This window comes from Haemorhous mexicanus, chromosome 4 (genome assembly GCF_027477595.1).
Source record: "Haemorhous mexicanus isolate bHaeMex1 chromosome 4, bHaeMex1.pri, whole genome shotgun sequence".
Lineage (NCBI taxonomy): Eukaryota > Metazoa > Chordata > Aves > Passeriformes > Fringillidae > Haemorhous > Haemorhous mexicanus.
The window spans coordinates 67,231,848-67,254,630 of record NC_082344.1 but is presented as its reverse complement, the minus strand read 5'-3'; the positions used below and the strand labels follow the sequence as shown (position 1 = coordinate 67,254,630).

General features: G+C 42.2%; 1 protein-coding gene across 1 annotated transcript in view; it reads right to left on the bottom strand.

Annotated features, from left to right (window-relative positions):
• Positions 1 to 6,049, bottom strand: part of CPZ (carboxypeptidase Z) — a 34,048-nt gene extending 27,999 nt beyond the window's left edge. The window contains exon 1 of the mRNA XM_059845250.1: positions 5,815 to 6,049. Coding sequence (XP_059701233.1) covers positions 5,815 to 5,902 — 88 coding nt within the window. The 5' untranslated portion in view covers positions 5,903 to 6,049. The remainder of the gene's footprint in view (positions 1 to 5,814) is intronic.
• Between the last annotated feature and the right edge of the window lie 16,734 nt (positions 6,050 to 22,783).

The window sequence follows — 22,783 nt, the reverse complement described above, 5'->3', positions numbered from 1 at the left end:
GACACATGGAAATCATCTCTCAGGGTCTGGTCAGTGAAGGAAGAAGAAAAAAAGCTTAAATCTGGGGGATGGCAGCATTAAAATCAGCTGGGCTAAGAAGGTGGAATAGGTCAGGAAATCTCTACAACTATCATCCAAAGGATCAATTTTTTTTGCCAGGTTGCTTGGCAAAGGATGAAAACACTTATCAATCGGGTAATCTGGGTCTGTGATGTGCCCATAGCTTTACTTTGTGACCATGCACTCCTTACAGCTCAGTAACCATGGTTTAAGGGTGTAGTACTCTCCAAGTGCTCTGGCCAATAACCTGCCACAGTTAGAAGCTTTCCTTTAAGCAAGCCCAACTCTGTTGAATGTCATGGGACAGGGGATCATGTCTGAAAAATTGAGGGTTTTATCTTTTCTGCCACAATCTTTCCAAAGCATTTGCCAAAATATCATCCCATCTTCTTTAAAGAGTGTATCCCATCCCCCTAGATCAACTCTGTCTTTTCTTTAGTTTAGAAGTATGAGGACTATTATAATTAACATCACATCTGATTCTTCTGTAAGTAGAGTTTTAACCAAATATGGTACTTTTAGGTTATAAAAGATTGACAGTTCATTTAACAACCTTGACTTAAATCTGTGCCTTAATCTCATACTGTCTCCTAGATAAATGTATCCTATTATAACCCTAAAAATTTGGTGTCAGTTATATCACTGGAGTTACAAGAGTATAAATGAAGGGATTGAAATTTCAGTTTTATTTCTGAAGTGGACAAAGTAACCCCAAGTCCTAAACTCCATTGATCTGTGACAGCTGCTTCCAACTGAGAGGATGTCCAAACAAGATTCAGCAGTCATGAAAACCCTGGGTCATAACAGCCCAGCAAAGAGACCAGGACATGGCCCACCAGCCTCAAACACCACGCTCACAACATGATAGGTGACTTCTGATGGTACCTCCATGCTCAGCCCTGCATCAGGCAATAACACATGACATTTACCCAGCATTTGGCCCAGACTTCAGAAGGGGCTGGCTCTCACAAGGCATCAGCAGCCCTAAGGGGGCCATGGCAGCTGTCAGCCAGCCAGCATCCTCAAACACTGTGACTATGTGAAGGCAGAGGTAATGTCTAGAAATGTTATAGGGGATCAACCATTAGTGTTATTAAGTCTTGCTAAAAGCCTAGCTGTGACTAAGAGCAGTGGGATTTTGTTCAAGTTTTGACTATGCATGCACACCCCCACACTTTAAAGATGTCTGTACAAGTATTCTGAAGAAAACTTTGCCTTCAGATTAAAATCATGCATAAATAATTTCAGCAGTATAAGGAGATACTTGTGTATTTTATTTTCAACATAAACTTTCTCATCATAAGTGTCTGTTTCTGATCCCATTTCCCATGTAAAAAGGAGCTGAAGGCCAGTGTTGCTAAAATAATAATTGTGTAGAAATCCTAGAGCCACTGGCAGGAATTCAGCAGAGCTCACATGATTCAGTGATGACAACTGGCTCCACAAAGAGCAGGAATTTCTCATCTTGTGAGTGAGCATGATGTAGACGCTAGTTGTGCATTTTTTTGTTTTGACACAACTTGGACGCATCCATCTCAGGTCCAGCCAGTGAGATTCCTGCAGCCTAGGCTTTCCCACACGTGGCAGCACAGTCCTGTGGCCATGCTCCATGTCAGCACCTGCCAGTGCCAGCCACAGCAGGATGAGGGACCACCCCACCGGGGTGGGGAGAAGACCCCAGCCCACTGCCAGGTCACTCAGTGCAAGCACAGGAGCAGCAGCAGCTGGAGAGGCTCTGCCTCTGTGTGTGCACAGGTTTCACCAGGAAAGCAGCATGAGAAACATCCACAGCAGGTGAACAAATTTGCTCAGGTCCTGTGGACCGGGGCCAGTGTGAAGGTCATAGAAGGAAATAACTTTTTCCCTTTTTTGCCTTTTATTTAGCAAAAACTGTGGCACATTGTGGAGTTAGGAGCTGCAAAGAAGAGGGGAAAGGTATAATATCTCTATGTGAACACACTTTTTCTGTCAGTCTGACAATCAGTCTTACTCAATGTCATAGCTCAGAGAGGAGCCAGTGCCACAAAATCTATTCTGGGCTGCCAGAATGTATAGTGTAATTGTCCCCTGCCTTCTGCCCTGGTGGTTTCTCACTCCTCATCTCCCTTCCTTGTACCTCCCCACTCTCATCTCCACTGGCTAAGGTCAGAGATCCTCAGGATGGGACAATGTCTGTCTCAGGAGAAAGCCAAAATGATGAAAACAACAAGGTGCTTGGAAGAGGAGGAGACCCACAAGTGACAGGTGTGCCAACCAGCACTCTGGCTGCTCTCCTACCTCCACAGCTTCAGGTTAAACAGCTCCCCTCCTCGGCACTCCTGCCTGGAGAGTAGGAGGCTCAGGGGGACCTTCTCTACAACTGCCCGAAGAGGGGCTGTGGTGAGGCTGGGGTCAGTCTCCTCCCAGGTAACAAGTAAAAGGATGGGAGGAAACACCCTCAGGTTGCTCTAGGGGAGGTTTAGGTTGGATGTCAGGAAAGATTTCTTCACATAAAGGTTGTCAATCTAACAGGCTGCCCAGGGAACTGGTTGAGTCAGCATCCCTGGAAGGATTTAGAAGATGTGTAAACGGGCTGCCTCGGGACCTGGTTTGGCGCTGAACCCAGCTGGGTTCATGGTTAAATCGAAGATAACAGCGGTAGTTTCCGGTCTTACAATTCCATGGCTCCATCACAAGGGCTGTGCCCCTGCCCGAACAGCCTTCAGGGCAGGCTGGGGCAGGCTCGGGAGGGCGCAGAAGGCTCGGGCAGCCCCGCTGGCCGTGAGGGGGCCCGGCCGGTGCCGCCTCAGCCGTGCGGACGGGCCGAGCAGGGGCCGAGCAGGGGCCAGGGGCCAGGGGCCGAGCAGGGGCCAGGGGCCGAGCAGGGGCCGAGCAGGGGGCCAGGGGCCGAGCAGGGGCCGAGCAGGGGCCAGAGGCCGAGCAGGGGCCGAGCAGGGGCCGCACGGGGGCACCACAGGCGGCGGCAGCGGCGGGGCCCAGTCCGGGCCAGGGCGGAGCTGGGGCGGGCTGCCCGCGCTCCCTGTGAGAGCCGGGGGTTTGCAACCCCACTGCAACACCCGTGTACCCCCGGCCCGGAATTCCTCAGAAAAGCGCTCCCTGGATGCAACAGGAAAGGAAAGGCTTTGCTGCTTTCAGCATCACTATGGATAAAGGGTTTTTCGCTGTTATGCCCCATTCTGGAAGTGTTCAAGGCCAGGCTGGATGGGGGCTGGAGCAACCGGATCTAGTGGGAGGTGTCTCTGTTCAAGGCAGGGGGGTTGTAACGAGATGTCCTTTAAGGTCCCGTCCAACCCAAACCATTCTGTGATTCCGTTATGCAGCCTCAGCCTGACCCCGGTGGCATCACAATTGTAGAGTTGTCCCCAGCTGCAAGGAAAGTCACCTATTTGAAGACTTATCACTTCAGTCTGCCTCTCTGGATTTTTAGTTTTGTTGTCGATATTTATAAAGCACTTCATTTAACTAATTACCACTGGACTACATCAGTCAGTAGCAGAGATGCACAATTGGGATAAAGAGGAACCTGTTTTATTAGCTCCCTTTGAAAATGTTTCGCCATTTCTCAGAGGAAATGTGATAAACTGTACTTTTCTCATCCAAACTATAGGCTAAGAGGCCAGTTAAACTCAGAAGGGTCTGACAATGGGACCTCGTAGCATCTTGTCTGAGAGAGACACAGCTTACTGACTGCCCAGGGATACAGGACACAGCCAGGGAGAAGGCATCTGCCCTTTCTCAGTGCCACAGTTCCCAGCTGCTGCCCAAAAAGCTCACCACATAGTGTATGATGCCTGTGTGGAGCTGGATGACAGTAATCATTTCCTTATTTTTCCTAACAGAAAAGCACAAAGCATTTTCAAAGGATCTTGGTATTGTAAATCATGTTTCATTTTGGCTTCTTATAAAAAGGAAAAAAAAGCAAACTGAGTCACTGCAGAACAAATACCACCAGGAAGCCTACAGAAAGCAGCTCCAGCCTTGCTGGGAGTCAGACAGTTGTACTGGCTCCTGCTGTTCTTTCCTGCAAGAGCAGCTCCAGGCTGGTCTCTTCTTATAGGGCACTATATAGGTTTGGCCACTGGGATCCAGCAAGACCTACACAATGGATCCTAAAACAGGAGAGAAACTGCCACTGCTACAGCTGAAGATACAGCCTGTGTCCTGAATGCTGAGAGGAGACCCTGCAAGGTCCATTTGTGAACATATGCATCACTGCAGGCTCCTTTCTTTTCTTGAGGCCTGACATGATCTTATCCCCCCTTTCGAAAAGAAAGACCCTGGAGAAATCTCTCAGGTCTCTCAATGTCCAGGCTGCCTCTATTGTCTGACCAACAGCCCTGCAGTGGGCAGTGTGTCCCCTCTGTGGCACACAATGTGGTGACATTGACAGTTCCCTTTCCCTACCTCTAGCCATCCCTCCAGCTATTTATCCTTCCATATTCAGCTGCTTTTCTGCAAGCCCTGCCCTAAAGGCACCACAGCTGCCAAAACACACAGAACACTCTCAGAGTCACCCCTCAATGATCCATACATTTCTGGCTGCTAGGATTAATATCCCATGGCTAGACTGATCAGCTGGAACTGGAGCAGAATCATACCTCACAGAGAAAGGTCATGCTGCAAACCACACAGTCTCTTCCTGTAATTGGCTGCAAATAGTCTACAACTCTTCTCTTTGTGCAGCTTTATCCAAAAATAAAATCCCTTTAGGCTGTGGTAGACCTCTCTTTGATGTTCATGGGAACAGCACTCTCAAATTATATGCAGTACATGGCACATGGACTGTACTGTGTAGCAGTTCAGTGCCAGTGACAGTCTATGGCTTATATTTAAGCACTGAAATATAGTTGAATTTCCTTGGGTAGCATTAAGGTCAGTTTCAGGTTAACTTATCTCTTCCTGTAATCCCATAAAATAAATATTTTTCTGAGTCATTTTAAGTTTAGAGTCTCTGAAAATAGTTTTCCTGGAATAGACCTTGTCACTACACTGAAATTCATGTATCCACTGTCCCCACATAATTAAGCACACTTGATAAAAAAACATGTATTTTTAAAAGGCACTGTTAATATATTTTATTAGCCAAGTTATTACTGAATCAAAACTTTCAATTAATTTAGCAGCATGTTCCTGTTTAACCTTTATTCTAAAGGGTAAATCTGCTTTTTCAGCCTATCAACTCAAACAAATTCCATATTGCTTATAACAAGCTAAAACACACCCTACAGCTGTCAGATCCTAATAAATCTCATACTTTGGACTTGAAATAAATGACCTAAAGCTAAATGTAAGGAAAAGCTTTTTTTTTTCTTAAGCAGAAAAGCATACAGAAGGTCAAAAGGTCACCTTCTTGCAATCTGACTACCACATTCCTGGAAGGCAAGGCCAGAGATGAGGTGAACCTTCTACATTCCCCATAAGAGTGAGTGGGGTCCTTACAACTGGGAGCTGCACAGATTGACAGAAAGACACCTCTGTGACAGCCTTAAAAACAGTGATGAGGAATCTTTATCAGCCTTGACATCACAGCCTTGTTTTTTTTTTTTTGCTGCACAGCCACACACCTCCCACCTTCCCATCTCTGATTCCCAGTTTCACCACCAGCAGTATGCAGATTTCTAAAAAGTTAATCCCCCTCATCTCTAGGGAAGAGTGACAGCTCCTGTCTCCCTCCCCTTGGAGCTGGAACTCTTTACTTATCTCCAGGAGAAGGAAGAAGAGAAGAAGGAGAACTTTTGGGGTGGTTAGCCTTACCTAGGGTCTCCTGGCCGGTTTCACAGCGGGGTGCTGGCTTGATGGCCCTAAGCAGCCCAGCGAGGAGGAGCAGGAGCCTCAGGACCATGCTGGAGCCCCTTGCACAGCAGCACAATGATGTGGCACTCACTGCCTGATGGAGTGACTCCTCTGCCGAGCCTCAGCGCAGCTCTGGCTCTTCGAGCTGCAGAGGAAATCAGTGCACTGCAAGGGCATGCCCACGTCTCACAGTGTGTGCAGTCCAGGCGTCAGATTTCAGCTGCACTTCAGCTTGGAAAGCAAAAGGCTTTGAGACAGAGAGGGAGGAGGAATGAGCTCCCCCTCCCCTCTGCCTCCAGACCGTCTCCCTCCTGCAGCCTGGTTTACAATTCCATAAACAGTTAGAGCAAAGGGGGGATCCCGCAGGGTCGAGCCCCCCCCCCCCCGGGTCCCTTTGGTCTTCATGCAGCACTTTTTCTAAGGGACAAGGGACATTCATGAATGTGTGTCTCCCTGAAGCCAAGAGAACTGTTTGGAGAGAGCAGAGGGAAGAGACAGAGAAAAGCAAACAACTGAAAGCAACTTTCCTCTCAAACTGTGGTATTTCATCACATACTTAACTGCGAGTTTAGAACATAACATGACAGTGAAAGGACTCTGAGCTGCGTCCCTCCAGCACACAGAGAATGGGAACACACAGAACAGCACCAGGATCCCCCTCTGCATGCTCCTCCTGGACATTTTACTTAAGATCAAGTTGTCTGGAGGGATTCCAGTATTTTCTGTCTATTCTTAAAAAAGAATAACTTCACAAATGTGTAGATAAGATTCCAGGACAGCATTATAAGTTTTAAACTGGACAGTAAATCTACATTTGGTTGATAGTAAATTGATATTTTAATTTTCTTGTTTGGCTGGTTTTGGTGGTTTTCTTTTCAGTATATTTTAGAGAAATATGTATTGTATGTTTTTATTTCTGTGCAACAGGTGTGGTGGAGAAGCATACCTTAATTAGATGCAAATTCCTCATTTCTTACCTACATATCAGAAAACATCCCATATGACAGAAAAAAAGGAATTTTTCCTCAAAAATCTAGACCTAAACAGACCAAAGCATCGTGTCTTTTTCAGGCAGTGCATTCTCCTTTGAGAACAGATTCCTGTTTACACAGGAGAGCAGAGAATATGTCCTTGCAGGCAGAGCATGCTGGCTCCTGATGCTCAGTATTGGAGATCAGTAGGGAGTTATGGTGCTGTATGATAATGTAATCAAATGAACCCCCCATGGGGAAACTACTAAAGAGGCTGACAGGGCAGGAGAATGCTGTGTGTGTCTCAAAAAGTAATTGATGTCTCATCTCATTTGAAAGGGATGCATTGAGAAGCTCAGCAGTCATGTCCTCTGCTTCCAGGCTCTGCAAGGCAGGTTGGCTTTTTATCTCCAGGATTTCCTTCTAGATCTGGAGACTGCAGAGCCTGCCCTGTCTAAACTGACTAAACAGTACCAGAGCTTATCAGGGTTGAAATAACAAGCTTCCAAGAACAAAAATACTATTTACCTGCCTTATTTTTTGTCCTGATCACCCAGCAGTATGGCTGGACCCTCAAGGAAAAAAAAAAAAAGTAACAACAAAGCACTGGAAGTATGGCCTCCAAGGGAAGGAATACTTCATCTTCTGCCTAGCTCCCCAGCAACTGGCTGCTCTGAATACCAATCTGCCACACTTGTACCTGATGTGCTCAGGTACAGCTGAGGGTGTGTCCAAGACTGAGGTTTACTGTGTGCCCCCAGCCTCTGTGTTTTGTGTTAAAGGGAAAAAACAAGCTGCTCAGAACTAAACAAAGTAATGTGGTTCAATTTTTTACAACAAGAAAAGGCAGAAGTGGTTTTACCTACAAACAGAAGACAACCCTCAGCCCTTGGAACTGTTCATGTCTGTACTGCAGCCCTTGAGAATGTGGGGGGAGATTCTGTCACCTACATCCCAATGCTTGTGGCAGTGAACTGTGCTGCAGAACTAATCCTGTATTATCTATAGTCCTGTCAGCTTTTCACTTCTTTTTTGTTGGCATGTTTTTCTGCCTGTATTTTCTCTGTTTGCTACCCTCCAGCCTAGGCACTATGTCCTTGTGAGTGATTTCTCACCTCCACTGTGTTTCAGTCATCATTGCCAATGTAGATGCCACATACTTTGGGACCATGTGTTTTAAAATGTGGTCACTGCCATTATTATTAGATCTTAGAAGTGAATTCAGACCATGTATTATGGTCCCAAGCTTATGATGGGAAGGAGTAAAGCGAAGAACCAGTGTGGATCAGGGAGACCAAGAGCAGGAAAATCAGACAGGAGATTAAAAGGCATGGCTGCATGCAGGTAGGCTGTGGGGCTGTACACTTGTCTGAATCCTGTGCCTGATCACTGAAATCCAGTCTATTTTCATATCCAGTCCTTAACTTTTTTTTTTCCCTACTATGCAATCTCCCTCTCTGACCTAGGTATGCAAGGTGAATGGTCAAAATGCCAGCAAGCTGAGAGACTGAGGTGTAAGCTGCAAGCTCTAGGTGTCAGCCTCTGGAGAGACCAGGAGGGTTTATATTTCCCAAGTGAACACAATCCTGTGTCCAGGTGTAGGTTGCCAGCAAACTTCAGTCTAGATTAGCTGGCAAGTAAGAGAGGACTTACCTGAAAAGACTTGAGGTGTGGATCAGTGGCTAGGTAAAGGGCCCAGGGTGCAGACATGACCTGAGAGTTTGTGCTGATGTTTGAGGAGTCTGTGAGTGTGAGCCTACCTGTGAACCCAGAGTGGGAGCATTTGTGCTTTCACCAGTGAGCCTCCAAACTGAGGGGTCACAGAGGGACAGCAGGACAGACTGGGCTCTGTGCACTTATGTGAGTGCTAGTGGCAAAACAACTTGTCTGGAATCATGTGTGTGTGCTTGCCACCGTGGGACTCACCCTCATTTCTGTATGAACTTGCACATGTCCCCATTGTCTGGATGACACCACAAACATCACATCCTTCACAACCTCCACTGCATCAACTAAATAAAGCTGTCAGTAGCTGGCAAGCTCCAAGCTTCTTTGTTCGTCAGCTTTCACAGACTATTGACATTTAATCAGGGTGTCTATTTGATACCAGGATAAAAAATTTAGAGCATAAGTAGGATAGATGGGGGCCTAAGAATGACATTCAGTTAATTAACAACAAAGGTATATTTATCAGTTTGTCACCACCATCTATAAATTGTTCGTGCTCTCATGCCTAAAGGTACAGAAAAAAGAAGGTTTGGAAGGGTTATTTCACTTTTAGCTTAGATTGCCTGTTCTTTTCTTCCTTTCCAATGGATTTGATCCCCTTCACCTTTTGTGAAGGTTTGGCATGTTTGTCACCTCTGGATTCCCCTATAGACCTTCACCTTTCTTAGGGGAACAGTAGTTCAGATACTGCTCTTACCACTTATACAATATTTCCAGCCTTCCAGCATTTCTAAATTGTGTGGTTTTTTTCAGCCCATTATAAGAAGTTTGTGTATATCACTTGCCCTTCTCATATTTTTGTTGTGTGTTTACACTAACTATATCAAATGGGGCTAGCAGGAATTGCACAGCTGCGTGACCAAACCTAAAAGCATTAAAAGTACCTAGGAAAGGAATGGTTGGGAATAGAGAGATTTCTTAACCTCTCTATTTTCATTTCTGTGTTTAGTGAATCTTGTAATCTTAGGAAGTTGAGAACAAGTTCTGGCTTAGGGTTAAATATACGATTTTCACCCCAATCTCAAAAGAATCTTAAAAATGAACCAGTGAATCCCAGACTGTTAAGCAGATGTGACAACATCACCTATGTTCCATCATTTGCATTTGAGTCACTGCAATAAAGGTAGATAATTTCACTAGCTACTATTGCTGACTGTGTTTTCCTGATCTGACCTTTCTGTTAGCCTGCAGTCCATAGTGCAGCAGCAATCCAGAAATCCTCAGACTGGACTAAATACCAAAAATTGTTTATGTCCTTGGCAGGTACTCAAAGTGGGATTAAATACAGTACATTTAACTTGCTTGCATTCTCATGATTCTTACTATTGTAAGAGAAATTTAGCAGAGGAATATCTTAGATTTAGACAGGGTTTCATTACCTGGTTCTTTTTTATTTTGACTCTGCTGAGAGGAGGTTGAACATTAAACAGAAGCAGTGTTGTCTAGATAACTTTTCAGAAGGACAGACAGAGACCAGATGAAAATGCTACTTCATGGCTTGTTATTCTCTCCCCTACTAGTTGCTAGTGAAGCTGGCAGAAAGTGTTTGGCAGCACATCACATCTGCTCCAGCACAAAATCAGCAGCTGTGGTTTTAGGACTTTACAGTGGTTTAAATAAATCCAGGAGATGTTTTCATTTGCACAGAAGCAACCAATTGCATTCTGCAGGTTTTGTTTATTTTTTTTTTGTTGTTTTTTTCCTCCCTTTTTCAGTTTCTGAAAAAGAGGCCAGAGAAGAGGAACTGGTCTCAAGACAGGCAAGGGGTAAATCAGCAACTTCCTACAAAGCAACAGCAGTATTTTAAAAAATCCAACCCTGTTCTACCTTTCTTTGCAAGACCTTATCTCCCTATGAACGGATTGAGCTTCATGTAACAGCAGAGAACTGGAAAAGGCCCACAAGGGCTTCTCTTTCAGCTTCTAGATGCTAAGTTAAAAAAGGAAAACAGATTTGTTCTCCAAACAAATATTCTAATTCAAATTAACATGCATGTGGGTAAGAGAGATGGCTAATTTTCTCTAAAGATACACAGGCTATTCTGAGCTTTGCACTTAAGCAGATATTTTGGGATGTTTCTCTGTGCCTTCTGGCACCATCTACATTACTCTTGGGGAGCTTTTAACTTTCTCACTGAGAGTTTTTTCAGTGATACCTTTTATTTCAACTTTCAATTTGTTCCCCTTATGACCCACAGGATTAAAAACTTCAGTTTGGAAACTGCCACACATAAACATTGAGTACTGGAAATTTGACTGAGAGACTATAAAGAAATGACCACAAGAACAAGTTCTCCTGTTTTCCTACACACTGTACCCTAAAATTTTAACCTAGAATGGATCATGGACTGCAACTGCCTACATGTCTCAAATACTTCAAAATTCCCTGTTGCCTCTCCCAGTTATTTTTTATCATTATTTATCAAGTACATATTTTTACCGAGTCACTAAGGGAGAAAGAATAATGCTCCAGTAAACCTCATTGTGAACCAGTTTCACCATACTCAAAAAATTAAATTTCCTGCAAAATCGGTCTTCGTTTTATTTATTTTTTAAATTTTATTTTGACATGTCTTGACAATTTCTTTCCCCCAGTTTTTCCTCATAAGCTGGAAACAAAAGCAAGTAAGGAGTGGGTGGGTTTATTTCCCTCACTTAGTATTATAGTCACAGATGCATCTTTCCTCCCTGATTAAATATAATACATGTTAAAAAATGCAGCTCTTGAAAAATATTTAAATTATTAAAATTCAATACAAGTACTGTCAGTGATAATTAAATTCTGGTTTTATCTTCTGACTTGTCACAGATTAACTAAGTCACTGACCCACAAAATTAGTTGCTTATACCATGTCCAGGTGATTCACTGAGCTGATCCTATCATAATGCAGAAGAACACAATTAAAACTGGAGAAGGCCCTACCATCCCCAAAAGATTCAACTGGCTACATGCCTTTCTTTTAGCCTACCCTTCATGTGGTCTCTGTGCTTGTTTCAGTTAATCAGTAAGAAATGAAGCTGCTCAGAAAGTTTCTTTTGATGACAGGAGAAAATGATATCTAGTTAAAATTCATCCATGATCAAAGGCACCAATGATACAAAAGACTGGAAAGGAACCTGGCACCAGATGGTAGAACGAGACCACAAAGGGACAACAGTAATAAATATGATTCTATATCCAGCAGAACATGTGCAAAATAGCATGCACTGATCACCAGATCCTGCTATAAGCACACAATATTATTTAAATTTAATCATTAAAGAGATAGGGCTGCCATAAGGACCTTGTTATCCTCTCAAAGGCTGCCTCTTATTACTCCCACATGTAAAGTAGCAAAACAGGATTACTGCTGAGGGGTTACTGGTGATGCATTTTGCTGTTTTTGTTCGAGATGAGGCCCAAAGGTGACTCTGCCTGACTCCCATAAAGCAAGAAAAATAATACAAATATGTTCGTGAATCATAGAACTGAATATATATAACAGCTACAAGGAAAAATGTGTGCTCAAAAAAGATCTGTGCTGAGAACTAAAGATCCTTCTTTTCTTCTGATCACAGATGGAGTATTAAAAATTAATGTAAGTTCTACCAGAAAAGAACTTGACAGTCCTATTTTGAGACTCATTTCACTTCATCTCTTCTCCCTGTCTCACAGAACATTAATGCCAAAACATTCAAAAGAAGTTCTCTGGGGCTTGCTTTTCACATTCACAGAGGTGCTGGGAAGCATTTTGAAAAAGTGATTTGGAGAGCTGCAGTTTGCAGATACCCGATGGGGGAAATACTTAAGAGACCCTGATGCTTTTAAAGCAGATCCTTGGCACTTTCCAAAGAAAAAATAAGGCTCTCCCAGGCTGGCACTCCCCAGAAAACTGGGAGTTCATCTCAGATAGCAAGAACCAGTAGCCATTTCAGGTGATACTAGCGTGACAGCTCTGAGGATTTTAACTTCACTTTCAGAAATACACTCCTGAGACACAAGTCTGACTTAACACCTGGAGAAAAATGGTGTTAAATTAGTCAATAGAAAATGTTTAAAAATATATTTAGGCACTTTAAAATTGCATAGCAGTGTACTGAGAATCTATACCATGCTAAATATCTGTGCCATGACAATATAATATTAATATTTGGTTTTTTTTATATCAAGGTTCCAACTCTTCAGAGTGGCACAGCCTATAAAAAATAAACAGAGATTATTTTAAAAGATAAGGGGTTTTAGTTTAAATTATATTTTCTGCCTTTATTCAAAGAATTTGAAAAACATCTATTAGTGTATCAAAACATCTACCAGTGGAAAATTCAGACCAAATATAAAACAAACTTTTTTTTTTTTCCTGGACAGTCCTTGGAAGACAATACCTCTAGCCTGTGGTATTCAGGCATGCTCCACTCATCATGTTCAGATTAAAGATGTGCTGAATTGCCCACAGGCACCAAAGGTACTGGACAGAGATATCAGAGGGGCAGAGACCAGGCTGGAGCCTGTCCTGGAGCTCATGCAGGATCCCGTGCTGCCAGAATTTTCAGCAGCACAATACCCAGCTGCACAGAGCCATCACAAACAACCTGCTGACTCCAGTGCTGTTCTCCAGCTTCATCAGCATCAACATGGGCATAGCTCATGCCAGACCCATGTGCAGCATCCTGGCTCTCCAAGCCATTTGTAAGAAACTCATTGGTTTCTAGATTTCTATTTCAAATGTAGGTTGCACAGAGTCCTGTGTGGGGAGGGCAGGGTGGTGGTGCTGTATCATTTTCAGGGCTGCCTCCTGCCTTGACCCAGGGTCCACCAGAGAGCTACAGAGTCCTGCAAGCACTGCTATGTGCCATCCTTCGGCCAGGCTATTGTGCATTCAATGACATGAAAAGCATGAGTGTTTCCATTTCAGGAAAAGCATGAACAAATTGGAAAGGATTTGCAGAGAGGTAACAAATTGGATGGGGGCTTAAGCATTGACTCATCATGAGAAATAATTTGAGCTGTTAAATTTGTTTTTTCTTGGCCAAATAATGAATAATTTGATAGTCAAGAGTCTGAAAAAATAACTTGAATAAAGTGGGCCAAGACACGGTTATGAAAGGACAAGAGAATCAGCACAGGGCAGTAGGGAGAGTGAAAAAACAGCTATAAGGTCTTAATTACTAGCCACAGGCTGAACTGTGAGAACAATACCATGGGCTAAACTCTGGGAACTGCTCCGTCAGTTAGTCAAATACTCCCCTCTGCTTTTCTAAAAACCCAGCATTCTGGAATAAAACCTCTGCCAGTGTAAAGTAATCCAGTGCTACTGATATCATCATGTTTCCTTGGTTAAAGAGCTGACCCAGAACTGTTAAATTTTGAACAGGTGTGAGAAATGCCTTTTTATCCACATATCAAACTGAACTCTGTGGGAGAGATTTCTTCACTTTACAAGGCTTCAGGACAAGACCTTTAGCAGCTCCAAGGCTGTCATTGGCCATTCTAGTCATACCATTAACAACCTGAGCTACTGTGACACTGAGATCCCTATGAAAACTAGGATTTTTTCTAACTTCCCTCAACTGTTCATATCATTGAGTTGTCTTTTACTATCATAAGGGAACAAAGAAGAACTAATGTCTTATGAAAAAAATTAACTTTACTGGTCAAAGTTTTTATTAGTCAGGATGATCCGTTAAAGCACTGCTAAGAAAGACAAATTTGGAGAACAGATATCCCAAGAAATTCCTGAGTTTTCACATTTTCTTGCAGATTATTGTGCTAGACAGAGCTTGAATCACAGCTTCTTTCTTCCTGGAGTAAACTGCATGCTGGAAGGCAAGTCAAACCTCTGTGAGGAAGCCAGGGTCTCTGAGTAAACTATTTACATATTCCACCTTATGTTGGCCCTGTTCTGCTTCCAGCTGCCAAACAGCAGCCACCCTCAGGGCTCTTCAAAACGATGTCCTGGCAGTGGGGGAAATGACAAAGCTGAAGGTCCTGGGATCCATTTATCTGGGTTTTTTGCAGGTTCATATAGTGATATGAAAATCAACTGAAAATCAAAAGGTGGCTGACACTCAAGGGCTGAACCTGAGAGCTTCAGATTTGGACATAGAGGCTCTGAAGTGCCAGGGCAATTACAGACATTCAGCCATTGCAGAAAGAGCCTGGAGAAACCCACTAAGCATCCACATGGGGTAAGTTGCATTTCCATCCAATCTTCCCTTCATTATGCTTATTTGGACAGTAGGTGGGAAGATTTATGGAAGCTCTAACAATAAGAATTTTTTTTTATGAGGAATTCATGCTGAATACCTTGATTCAGCCATAAATGGATATCTGGTAATTTTATCTGAAAGTGAGAATGTGACAGTAGTCATATTATTACTCTATGTACCACTGACTGCAGAAATTGGTAGGCTGTAATCCCAAGGGACAAAGTACATTCAGTAAGATTCTTGGGTTTATTCCTTTATTAGTTTGCTTTCTTGAGCACAAAAAAGTGAGAGGCACAGCCTTCTTCCTAGTTTGTTTAATTTGCATTTTGCAATCCTGCTCAGCTGCACAAAATTAAAAACTGAAAAGGCTGTCAGTGGAAAACTGATTACAGTCAACAAAGAAACCCCACAGAAAACCAAAACCACAGGAAAAAAAAAGAAAATAAAAGAAAAAGTGATAGTACCATCACAATAGCCCAAGGGAATGCATCAAGGAAAGAAGGGTCTGAAGATGAAGAACAGCCTGCCTTTCAGCTGACATGAGAAACCAGAGGGCAGGTAGAAACTTTACAGGCTGATGAAGGTGGAGGAAGCATGGGAATTGACTGAGCTTCCAGCAGTACATAAGGAAAGACAGGCTGGCAGAGATGCAAAGAGCAAATGCTGTTCATGTCCCTGTTCAGCTCTAAGGCCAGAGATTAAAATAATGGAGTAGAAGGTAATTTATGAATAAGAAGAATAAACAGGGAGGTTAAGAGGGAAGGAACCTACCCTGGGTTTGAATCACTTTTCAGAACCACTGTCCCTGTGTTCCTCTGAGTCTGGAAGAAAGGAGCTTACAAGGTATGCATCAGAGAGAGGAAAGCAGGAGTGTGCACAGCAGCCTGACAAAGCTCAGGGAGAAAAGGGTTCAGGGGTGTGAGAGACTGTCAGAGCATTGCATTGCAGGCTCCTCCACAGCCACAGCATCTGTGTTTTCAGTCTGCTTGACATCTTTTTTGTCACTTTTAGAAAAATGTACACCTTGGAGTACATTTCCATTCAGTGCTGTTAAGGTGGTTCACTAGGGTATACAAGAATCAACTTTTTTTTTTTTCTTTAATGTGATTCATTCAGTGAGCAGACTTCATAACTGAGGTGATCTTACATGACCTTCTCATAAGATTTCTGCAAATTTAGACTTGGAGTCTACTGATGAAAACCTTCAAGAAAAATCTTGGTTTACCTCCACTGGCAGTCAGTAAAGTCAATACCTTTCCCTGAACCTTTTTTCTGATTCAGGAAACTTATTTTCTGCCCACCAACAAAATGACTGGGATGTCATGCACAGATGGGATATAAGCAGCCCTCAGAAGAGAGGCAGAGGCATCCTCCCTCCTTTATGATAAATGCCCTACCCACTGAACTTCAACATCCTCTACATGGAGTCTGCTCTCTCTCATACACAGCAGCTCAAATTTCTACCAAAATTCCAGCCTGGACAAAGTGGTGGTCTCCAATAAGAGAGACCCCAGCCTGAGCTGTCACACCCAGAGAAGAACACTGAAACTCCATCTAGAAAAGCTCAAAAGGGAGGTGTAACTTCAACATGCAGCTGTGTTTTATGAGTGAGGGGTGTCTGCCACTCCCTTTTTTGCATGGCGCTGGCACAGCCAGCTCCTCAGGATGAGAGGAGAAGGAACATCCTATTCTTGTATCCTAAATATCTTTCTCCCAAAACTTCATCTCCACTGTCAACTCTGAGGTATGCTTAACCATTATGACAAGCACATTTTTAAGGAACTTTTACCAAAAGATCAACAGACAGATTCAGGATGACCTTATTTGTCTTTCATTCCTAGGTATCTTCTACACCACATTTCATGCTATTTGATCCTTTCCTGGCTGTGTGGTCTTTCATCTGTCTGTGCCTCAGGTGTCCTGAGATTAGCAGTTCTAATACTTATCTGGCTTCCAGCAAGGTATTAAGAATAAAAGGATAATGAAGTATTCAGACTTCTGTGTGAGAAGCCCAGAAGATATTTTAAATGCCTAAAGCAGGCTTCATTAACAATGATAACAATAAGGGTCTGATTAGCTGAAAAGGCAGATTTCAAGCTGAAAGCCAGTCTGAGCTAAGAACTGCAAGGAGCGATCGGCAGCCTTTTGTAACACAAAGGTCACATGTCACCAATCAACATTTTGTTTTCCCCTGAGAAAAGACAAATATGAAGCACAAGACCTAAAACATGTTTAAATATTTCCATGGATGCACACATACAAACCACACAAACCCAATCTCCAGTCCCATGCCATGGAGCAAGGGCACTGAGCAATTAAATGGGTTTCAGAAAACATTCTGAAAATGTGCATCAGGGCTGACAGCTGCAAGCAAAGAGAAGAGAGAGGTTGGATATGTAATGACAGGAATTAGAAAAGTGAAAAGAAGGTGGTAATGAGTCTGCCACTTATGGTCAGGCTTCATTGAAGTACACAATTGGAGTGCTACGCCTTGGTTGGAAAAAAAATCAAATTGGGAAAGTGGGTTAAGTAAAAGCACTCTACTGTTAGGCATGAGGAGCTTTCTTGGAAAGTGTTTGAAGATTTCAATCCATTTGGTAAAGGAAAGGAAACTTGGAAACTTAAAGACATGTTGGATAGTGTGCTCCAAATTTGCTGGATACAAACCTGTATATGACACAGCAGGATGCAGTGAGATGGATAAAACATGCACTACAAAACTTAGGTTCTGTCACAAAGGAGGTGGTTTGGGGGTTTTTTGGGCATCTTTACTGTCCACAGTGGACTGCTCAACAATTTGCACTCTTCTGATAATGGATTGGACACTGAAATGAAAGTGCTTCACTTATGGCTAAAGACATCTAGTAAAAAAGTGATGTCGGTGGACTGGAATGATTTGTAGTTCTCAACACTCAAAACTACCTTTAAAACCATATGGACTCTTTGACATCCAACATACCTGCTTTGCAATATGTTTCATTTGCATAGAGAATGTATGAGAAGCCTGGCTGGGAGCCGCTCGTGGTTCATGCATTGCTCACTTACAGAAAAGAGCAGAAGCACCAAGTTTGTATCATGCACCCTCTGTCCTGGCAAGGAAAATCTGACATTAAAGGGAGAAGAATCAGGGATATGCAGAAATGGGACCAGTCATTTGGCCTGTTTCCCATTCATAAGCCACAGGAAAAAACAGCTCCAGCTCAGAGAAGGAGCTGGCTGCATATACTGTGAAAGGTGACATTTTGCTCCCCCAGGCTTCTGCTACTGAAAGATATTCATATATTTACAACCTTTCTTAAGGTCATCTCTGCTGTGTCTCCAGCTGAGCCATTAAATATTAATTGGACTATTTTCCAAAAATAAAAACCAGAATCTCTGATTTACTTGTGTAATTAACACTTCCCACAAACCAGGTGTCCTCCTGAACCAGACTGAACAAGCCATTTGCTCTTCACAATGCTGAAATATGCTATGTGCTTTTCAGACAGACACACTGTTGCGTGTTCATTCCATCTGCACAAGGACAGGTAGTTATTTGGGGAGGAAAAAGCACCTCAAATACAAAAGAAAATATGCCCTCTAAGTGATGTAATCAAACTTTCCCACTCACACTAGATATTTCTCGTCACATTGTGCTTGATTTTTTTTAAAGCATTTCACATAGAGGGGCTTGAATACCTTTTCATAGGTATTTTTTTTTTCAATACAGCTTAATGCTGCTAAATTTATCAAAGAGCTCAGATTTTCACCCACAGTTATAAAAGAGCATGATCATTCTCTGGTCAGATCCAAGCACTTGCATTAAGAAACTTGGATTGTCACTTAAAATCATGGAGCCATATAAGTTGGAAATTACTTTTGAGCTCATGGACTCCAGCTGTAAACAGATTTAACCATGTAACAAACCTAACATTGCAATTAGCTCTGAAATTTAAGTTCAACACCAGCATTACTCCTGTTAAGACAAGGTAAATATGTATTCAGTAATCACTGAGCTGCACAGATTATTTGCAGAAGTTTATTAGATGCTGATTTACCCAGATGAGTTACATGTCTGCTCTTCAGTGAGGCTAAGGAATTTGTGGAGGGAAAATTCACAGAATTCAAGGTCTTCAATGCTCAGCTGCCATCTAAGCTCAGAGACACTAAGGTTCTCATCCAAGAAAACTAGTTTTGTAGTGAAGCACATCCATCCTGTCAGGATTTAGCAGACTGGGAGCCAGCTCATACCTAAACCTTTTGGGAATATGTAGTCTAAGCAATACTTTGGCTTTACTGCCTCAGAAACTCAGTCTGTCAGTCTCAGACCTTATGTGAAAAAAAAAAAAAAGCTTTATTTTCTTTTTAAAGAGGTGACCCTCTTTTTCATAAATGAATATCAGAGCACTCACCTATTAAAATGAGGCACACAGACTCCATTTCTTTCTCTGAAGAGGCAGATTCAAAATGTCATCCTGGATCTTGCCTGAGAATATCCAAATCATCAGGCCTGGAAATATTTTGGTGAACATGTGTTAAGAACTAAAGTTTAGCATGGACTAATTAAAGGTTTGTTGTGCTGCAGAGTTTGTACCCTGCCTGCCATTAGGTGGAGGATGTCAGTCAGGGGAGGTGCAGTTCTCAGCTCCAGTCTTTGCAGACAAAATACAAGTTTGGAGAAGAGGAGAGGACTCTGTGAGTTTGAATTGCATCCAGGAGCTGAAAACTCACAGCCCAGGAAATTTCTGAGGGCCCTACTGCTTTGAGAAATTTTCTTGTACACTCTTTTAAGGGCTTGCCATCCTTTTCCTTCAGCCCCAGGTGGAAATCACAGTTTCAGGCAGTTCCTGCTCACCTCTGTGGCATTTCCACCTCCTCAGCACACCTGCTGAGTATTTGCCAGTCTCTTGTCTCTTAGCAAAGGTGCCCCAGGCCTTTGGCAGGAAATCCAGATGAAGTTTCCTAGAGCACCACCTTTGAGCTGGCAAGAGTGTGTCAATGGCAAGAGGCCATTTTGGATATCACACTTCAGCTTTGTTGGAAATCTTCTGCTCCAAACGAAACCCTGCTGTCAGGACTGGGTACCCTCTGTTTTACCTAAAATATCAGTGTGTCAGTAAGAGAGAATCCACAACCTCTCCTGAATGTTCCCATCATGTAAGATATATGTAGCACTAAATCCTTGAATATCTTTTATGGGTTCCAGAGCAATGGGGGCAGAGTGTTTTTTCCCCCAGCTCCTCCTGCCCCTGAATAACCCACAGCATGGAGAATGGAGCAGAAACCTCATGAGTTCTGCCTGTGTCGGGAAGGCAAGGGAATGAAAGTGAGACCTCTCACTGAATGTTTCCAGCTTTGTTAGAAAAGTAGAGCAAGACCTTTTCTGGTGGGGAGTGGGTGGTGAGAAGAAGAGAAAAAGGACAAATTTACCTGTAGACTGAGCAGGGGGAGATGCCTTTAGGTAGTTCTAAACAAGGCTGTTGAATTTCACTGCAAATCAGGACTGAGAGCACTGCAGATCTCCTTGCCCTGGCTTAGTTTCTGGTCTGCAACGCCGCAGATCTTGGCTTCCGAATTCCGTGTGGAAATTAAATCTAAAAGATGTTCTGCAACACCTAGTGCAGGCTCAAATATTTTTTCCCCCATCTAGACCTGAGCATCTCCAGAAATACACCATGTTTAATGAGATAGAGAGGTATTGTAAAGTGTACACCCTCAACTGGCATATGTAGGCATCATTAATTAACCTAATAGAAGAAGTAGCATTTTAACTAGGTTCTGTTTTGTACCTTTAAAATGTGGCTTATAGCTTATTAGCTTTAGAAGTTTATTACTCTAATAGCTTTAAAGTTTATTATTTTTTTTTCTCCTCTACCATTTTCTCTAATAATAATGCTTTATTTCATTTGTATGTCTTGAAGGTGACAATTTAATACACTTAACTGTATGTAACATATTCTTTTGCCAAAGTGAGGACCATTTTGTTTAGGAAACCAAGGGTAAGCTATCAGCTGTAGGTATCATTAAGCTCATGTTTATTCATGGACAGCTACTGTAGGCTATTAAAACTTTTTGGCACAAAACTGACTAAAAAATTACTGAAAATTTAGCATCCCTCCCACTCCCCACAGAGTTATCAGGTCCTTATGTTGCAGCTGAAATGAGAGACTGAAACATCAGGTTCTTCTAGCAGCATAGAAGAGGGGGAGGCATGGGGAGACAGGAAGACATTTAAACTGAAAAGATTTCACAGACAACTTTTTTTTTTTCTGAAATACTGTATTTACACAAAATTGAAGAGAGTACAAATACTTTACTAAGACAAAACCATTATAGTACATTCAATTTAAACACAGGCAGAACTATAGATGCAAAGCACAGAGGCCTAAGGTATTTGCATGGGGGAAAGAAAAAAAAAAAAAAGAGCATCATAAAGGCCCCAGAGATTAAAAGCAGGAGGTAAGAGAAAACTGTATTTGTTAGGCAGCATCATCTTTCCTTGACTTGAGTGGGATTGAACAAGACACTCTCCTTCCTCACTGTGGATGGTGGGAAAAACCCTCTCAATGTGCTGACAGCTCAACACTGATTTTGCAAAACAGTTGAGTGTATACTTAATTTTCAGAATAGAAATGGAACAGTTAGCCTCAAAGAAAATTATATTTGTGCCTAATCACATGCTTATATGCTTAGTTTGACCAGAAATAGCCTTCTCAATGCTTTATAGGGTCAAGTGCATTGTTACATAAAAAATAAGAGTACTTTACTGTCATCTTTCTTTTTATTTTCTTAAAATATACTTTAGAATTGCTTTACTTTTTCCCTTATGTACTCAATTAGAAAATAGTAGTTTATTGAATGCCATAGAATTCTTAAATTTTAATAAATGTCTTACATAATCAAAGGAATATTGTTCAAAAATAATTCCCATATTTTTCCAAAACCTGTTTAAATTTAAAAAGAAAGAAAAGAGAAAAATACATATGAAAACAAAGCAGCTTTATATTTCTGGGCATTTGGCAGCAGGTCTTTATTATTATTTCTGACATCTCTTGTTTTCAGTTAAAATCACCAGATTACTTGATCATTATTAAAGAAAAGATTGTACAGTATTATGACAATCCACCATATATCTCCAATGCATGAAATATTTTACACATTATATATCCCTTAGAAAGAATTAATATATTTTAGCCTTTCCTTTGAAAACAGATAGCTTCTGAAGTAATATATCTTAAACACAATGGTATCTGTCACTTCTACTGATTTTTTTTCTGAATAAAAAGCTTGCTTAAATAGGACTACTAGCTCAGTGGTGGAACTACAGTTCTATTTAACTAAATTCCATACATGTCTTCATTACTGTTGCTGCAATTATTGTAATCACATACCAGTGAAGTGCTAAATATTAGTAACTCAGATATGTGGGCTTTGGTTATGCTTGATAGAATACTGGCATATCAAATATATATATATGTACCACTTCCTAAAGGCTATGTTACAATCATGATGCCTAGTAATAAATAATAATATTAATATTAATAATAGTAACAATCTCAGATTCAAAGTGCTGACTCACTTGAGGCACCAATACAATAAATCAATCAATTAAAATATCTATTTTTGATGTTCAAAACCAACAGCAGATCCTGGGCTGCCAAGTTACATGTGCAGCACGGAGGACTCTGAACATGTCCTTCCAACGTGGGGATTCCTGTGCTCCCAGAAGACACTGGAATGTCATGTCTGATATGGAACACCCCAAGACATACCAAGTCTTCACACATGAAACATTAAGAGCTGTCTAAGCTCCTCTAAAGCCTCAGAAGGCTCTCTCAAAACCCTCCAAGCCAACTCTGTTCACTGGGGACAAGGCTTTGCCATGAATTGTGCTTGGCTGCAGACCAGGGAAGAGCCTTTTTATGAAAGTCCAGGATGCAATGTGTCACATTAATGCAGCCTTCACACCCTGGAGACACAGTCACCGCTGTCAGCAGGAGAGGAGAAAGGCAGTTTTCCAGCAGCAGCAAACACCTATCTGCCTGGAAGGGGAATGCTTTCCTGTTG